This window comes from Mizuhopecten yessoensis, unplaced genomic scaffold (assembly GCF_002113885.1).
Source record: "Mizuhopecten yessoensis strain PY_sf001 unplaced genomic scaffold, ASM211388v2 scaffold8793, whole genome shotgun sequence".
Classification (NCBI taxonomy): Eukaryota; Metazoa; Mollusca; class Bivalvia; order Pectinida; family Pectinidae; genus Mizuhopecten; species Mizuhopecten yessoensis.
The window spans coordinates 8722-14440 of NW_018407724.1; the positions used below are offsets into that span (position 1 = coordinate 8722).

General features: G+C 43.4%; 1 protein-coding gene across 1 annotated transcript; it reads left to right on the forward strand.

The window, feature by feature from the left end:
- The first annotated feature begins 3398 nt into the window (after nucleotides 1–3398).
- LOC110456535 (pollen-specific leucine-rich repeat extensin-like protein 2) lies at nucleotides 3399–4958 on the forward strand. Its single transcript, XM_021507329.1, has 3 exons — nucleotides 3399–3440; nucleotides 4006–4299; nucleotides 4548–4958. The coding sequence occupies exons 1-3, from the start codon at nucleotides 3399–3401 to the stop codon at nucleotides 4956–4958; spliced, it is 747 nt and encodes a 248-aa protein (XP_021363004.1).
- The last annotated feature ends 761 nt before the right edge of the window (nucleotides 4959–5719 follow it).

Below are 5719 nucleotides of genomic sequence, written 5' to 3' on the forward strand. Positions count from 1 at the left end.
CGGTGCGGTCAAAGATGAGAGATCAAATGAAAAATGTGAGGCGTCAACATGGTGGCCTGGACACTTGTTCAAAAGAATTAACTTTTGATTGGCTATGAAATGCACCCATGTGTAAATAATGCTGAAATGAAAATTCTTATATCTGTGAAAATTAGTGTTTTTTTGTTTATCCCTGTTTTATTGAAATTTCAATATCAATATTTAAGAATTTATGATGCTCTGAGACTCGGACCCTTTTCCAAAAAGATGGGACTAATTGGATTTTCTTTGACAAAATTAAAGGTGGGACAATATGGGACTTCCTAGGATAGAATCAAAGGTGGGACAACATGGGACTTCCTAGGAAAAAACTGAAGATAGGACAACATGGGATGTTCTGGTATGAAGTCAGACTAAAAGGTGGGACATCTTGGGATTTCCAAGGATATAGTCAGCGTAGGATTTCCTGAGATATACAATGTCCTATGTTTCATTTTTGTCCTGGGTTATCCTGGGATATCCCGTCCCAATACCATCCCTCGTTTATCCTTACTTCTCTAGTCCTGGGATTTCCTAGGAATTTTTTAGGATTTGACCCACCTTTAAATCCTAGGATAGTCCTAGGATATCCAACCATTTTTTCACAGGGGTAAAATGTAGGTAATGAGGCATTATGATCAATTTGAAAAAATAATATCAGTGTTGTGAGGTCACAGGTCCATTCAGATATAAATGTACACCAGGTGAACATCGTCAGGACCCTTGGTCTTCTTGTTTTCAAAAGGTCATTCAAAACAGTGGCGTAGCAAATCATTTTTCGGAGTGTATGCTTACAAGGGGTCGGGGGTTCGTGGCGCCAGAGTAGAGGAGGGTATGGGAAGATGGGAGGGGGAGTAAATCTATAGCTTGACAAAAATTGAATTTTACTAGGCCATAGAAGCAATTTCTCATATTCTGGGAAATGCTTTTAGTCAGATTATAAACAAGTAAAACGCGACTTTTTATATGAATAATATTAAAAAAAAAAATCACCAACTAGTTTTGATTCAGAATTCTACATTTTTCAATGTTTTTATAAAAAAGAAATGATTACATATATATAAATGTTGAAAACGTTAGTGTATGCTACGCCACTGAGTGTGAGGCAAAAGACTAAATGTGAATGTTGACAGAGAACTGTAGTTAAATAAGGGTTTCCATGCACATACATGTATAACATCATTTCCTGTCTTCCGTTAAATGTTACTCATTAATATTCATATCTGTAACTCACTTACAAATAAAACAGAAACTGTGGAGATTGAACATCACTACTAATGATATACTCTACATTAGAGAATCTCAGCTAGTTAGTGTGACAGTCATATGAGGAAGGATGTCAGGGGAAGAACCGCCGGAAAGAGAACAAATAGAAATAAAGTAGATATGAAATACAGGGAAAATATTCGGGGGGGGGGGGGATGAAACAAAAGCTGTGGAGACTGACCATCACAACTAATGATATACTCTACACTAGAGAATCTCAGCTAGTTCGTGTGACAGTCATATGAGGAAGGATGTCAGGGGAAGAACCGCCGGAAAGAGAACAAATAGAAATAAAGTAGATATGAAATACAGGGAAAATATTCGGGGGGGGGGGGGATGAAACAAAAGCTGTGGAGACTGACCATCACAACTAATGATATACTCTACACTAGATAATCTCAGCTAGTTCGTGTGACAGTCATACGAGGAAGGATGTCAAGGGAGGAACCGCCGGAAAGAGAACAAATAGAAATAGAGTAGATATGAAATACAGGGAAAATATTCGGGGTTATTGTTCGAACAAATATGCACATATATATTTTTTATTGAACATATATTTTTGTTATTGCACATATATTTACAATTATTGAATACAAATAGAATATTGCACATATATTTATAATTATTGAATACAAATATGAAGTATTGCACATATATTTACAATTACTGAATACAAATATAAAATTTCGAACATACAATATAAAATTATTGCAACATTTGACACGCCATATTAAATGAAAAGTAACAGCACTTCTCTTTTGAGTTTTCCTGTTCCAAAAAATGGGACAATTTCCAAAAATGACTCATTTACAGTCTTTTGTAATGCTCATTATCATTAGGCCTATACACCGATATATAATGCTAGTCGCGCGTGTAGTGATGTCTTCTCAAGCTGGGGATTACCGTTGCTATTTTTAGACGTAAACAAAGTATCACAGATGAGAGTAGGCCTACGGGATTTTGTTAGAGATTTTAAGCGGTGGGTCATATCTTACATGCATGATTTTGATCAGCAGCAAACATTGATCGTAGTAAAATAGCCATAAACTAGAACATCGCATTTGATATCATAAAATGGTAAAAATTACTGGCACTAGTAAAAATTCAATCCAACTAACTGCTACAAGTTGGACCGGATAAGCGGCTAGAACATTTCAACCTATTTAACACATGCACAACAAGATTTTATCTCATTTGTAGTCTAGAGGGGGTACGCAAATTAGCGCTTGACTACGGGGAAATCGGATCTTCTGGAAAATTCCACGAAACCCCAGAAATACACCCCATTTTCAAAACCCTCTTGGGGCCGTTCTGTGAAAGATATTGAAAAACCAAGTATACCATTTTCTTCAGAATAAATTGGACAACTTATGTTTGGAGTTTCATTGGTCAGTTTTAAGCGTTAATTCTCCAGGGTCAATTGTACAGACTGGGGGAAAGTTTGACTGAGGGTAAGTTTGACTGAGGGTAAGTTTGTCTTGGGGAAAGTTTGACTGAGGGTAAGTTTGACTGGGAAAAAGTTTGTCTGGGGAAAAGTTTGACTGGGAGAAGGTTTGACTGGGGAACTGGGGGAAAGTTTGACTGGGGGACTGGGGGAAAGTTTGTCTGGGGTAAAGTTTGACTGGGGAAGGTTTGACTGGGGGAGTTTGACTGGGGGAAGGTTTGACTGGGGGGCTAGTTTGACTGGGGAAAGTTTCCCGGTATACAGTTATTCTGTAAAAAAGTTTGTCTGGGGAAAAGTTTGACTGGGAGAAGTTTTGACTGGGGGACGGGGGGAAAGTTTGTCTGGGGTAAAGTTTGACTGGGGAAGGTTTGACTGGGGGAGTTTGACTGGGGGAAGGTTTGACTGGGGGGATAGTTTGACTGGGGAAAGTTTCCCGGTATACAGTTATTCTGTAAAAAAAAAGCTAGTTCTGTTCCCGATAGATAATCTGATCTGAATTTCAAATGAGAGATTTAAATATATTTCAACTTGCCTTGTAAAATACCTTTACAGAAAGAGAAGTATCAGGGTGAGAGGATGACTGGCGCCATGGTGAAGTACGCTTTGAAACATGTCAAGGCCACGGTGTTCAATCTGTGGTCAGGAAACTGTTTCACCAATAACCCTGACAATGACTGACCCTGGCTCATCACATTCTGTGGCGATGGGGAAGGTAAGGATATATGGAGCATTACATTTTGAATTAATGGGCAGGTGAGGATGTATTGGGTATGGGTTATTACATTCCATGAGTGGTGAGGTAAGGGCATGTAAATCCTTACGTTCAGTGATGATGGGAAAGCTAGGAGGTTTAATTTCATGCTTTGTAAGATTTCTATTTTGTATTTTATGTGAGAATCATTTGCTACAGTGTCAATTTTATCCTTTTTACTCGCCATAATGAGGGCAATGTAATTATTCTTGGGAATATTAGTATACGTCTGTTAAACACAGTATTTCCAGTTTGAAGGGTGAAGTCAGCTCTTGGGTGAAACTAGATTTTATTAAGGGAGAATATTTGGCATTAGTTTCACTGCAATCTGTAAGCTATACTACGATATTTTCACCCTGAATATAAGGCCAAACAAAAAAGTAAATATTTACATATACCATTACCTGATATTTTAAAGATGTGATATTTATTTATATAAGTGTAACCAAGAGAACAACCCAAGATGTCTTGTGTAGAACAGTTTCATTCTTCCTATTTTACAGGAAACAGATACTGGACAAACTAGCTGAGCAGTAATGGTCCACTAGTTGAGTCGGCCAACCCAAGTCTACCAGTGCAGTCCAGTCAGTCAGCCAGCCAAGTCACCCAGTCCAGTCAGTCAGTCAGCCAAGTCAACCAGTCCAGTCTGTCAGTCAGCCAAGTAAACCAGTCCAGTCAACCAGTACATGTAGTCCCCCATCCCAGTCATCTAGTCCAGTTCCCCAACCCGGCAAATAGTCCAGTCAGCCACCCCAGTCATCCAGTCAAGTCCACCAGACCAGTCATCCTGTCCAGTCAGCCACCCCAGTCAACTAGTCCAGTAAGCCACCCCAGTCAACCAGACCAGTCAACCAGTCCAGCTAGCCACCCCAGTCAACCAGTCCAGTTACCCACCCAAGTCAACTAGTCCAGTCAGCCACCCCAGTCATCCAGTCTAGTTAGCCACCCCAGTCAACCAGACCAGTCATCCAGTCCAGCTAGCCACCCCAGTCAACCAGTCCAGTTACCCACCCAAGTCAACTAGTCCACTCAGCCACCCCAGTCATCCAGTCTAGTTAGCCAACCCAGTCAACCAGACCAGTCATCCAGTCCAGTCAGCCCCCCCCGTCAACCAGTCCAGTTAGCCACCCCAGTCAACCAGCCCAGTCATCCAGTCCAGTTAGCCACCCCAGTCAACTAGTCCAGTCAACCAGTCCAGTTAGCCATCCTAGTCAACTAGTCCAGTCCGTCACCCCAGTCATCCAGTCCAGTCAGCCACCCCAGTCAACCAGTCCAGCTAGCCACCCCAGTCAACCAGCCCAGTCAACCAGTCCAGTCAACCAGACCAGTCAACTAGTCCAGCTGGCCACCCCAGTCAACCAGTTCAGTCGACCAGTCCAGCTAGCCAACCCCGTCATCCAGATCAGTCAACCAGTCCAGCTAGCCACCCCAGTCAACCAGTCCAGTCAACCAGTCCAGTTAACCACCCCAGTCAACTAGTCCAGTCAGTCACCCAGTCTTCCAGTCTAGTTAGCCACCCCAGTCAACCAGACCAGTCATCCAGTCCAGTCAGCCACCCCAGTCAGCCACCCCAGTCAACTAGTCTAGTCAGCCACCCCCGTCATCCAGGCCAGTCATCCTGTCCAGTCCCCCACCCCAGTCACTAGTCCAGTCAGCCACCCCAGTTAGCCACCCTAGTCAACTAGTCCAGTTAGCCACCCCAGTCAACCAGACCAGTCATCTAATCCAGTCAGCCAGACCAGTCAACTAGTCCTGCTAGCCACACCCAGTCAACCAGTCTAGTCAACCAGTCCAGCTAGCCACCTCAGCCAACCAGTCCAATAAACTAGTCCAGTCAGCCACCCCAGCCAGCCACCCCAGCCAGCCACCCCAGTCAACTAGTCCAGTCAGTCCCCCCCGTCATCCAGATCAGTCATCCAGTCCAGTTAGCCACCCCCGTCAACTAGTCCAGTCAGCCACCCCAGTCATCCAGTCCAGCTAGCCACCCCAGTCAACCAGACCAGTATTCCAGCCCAGTCAGCCACCCCAGTCAACTAGTCCATTCAACGAGTCCAGCTAGCCACCCCAGTCAACCAGTCCAGCCAGCCAGACCAGTCAACTAGTCCAGCCAGCCAGACCAGTCAACTAGTCCAGCTAGCCACCCTAGTCAACCAGTCCAGTCAACCAGTCAAGCTAGCCACCCCAGTCAACCAGTCCAGCTAGCCACCCCAGTCAACCAGTCCAGTCAACCAGTCAAGCTA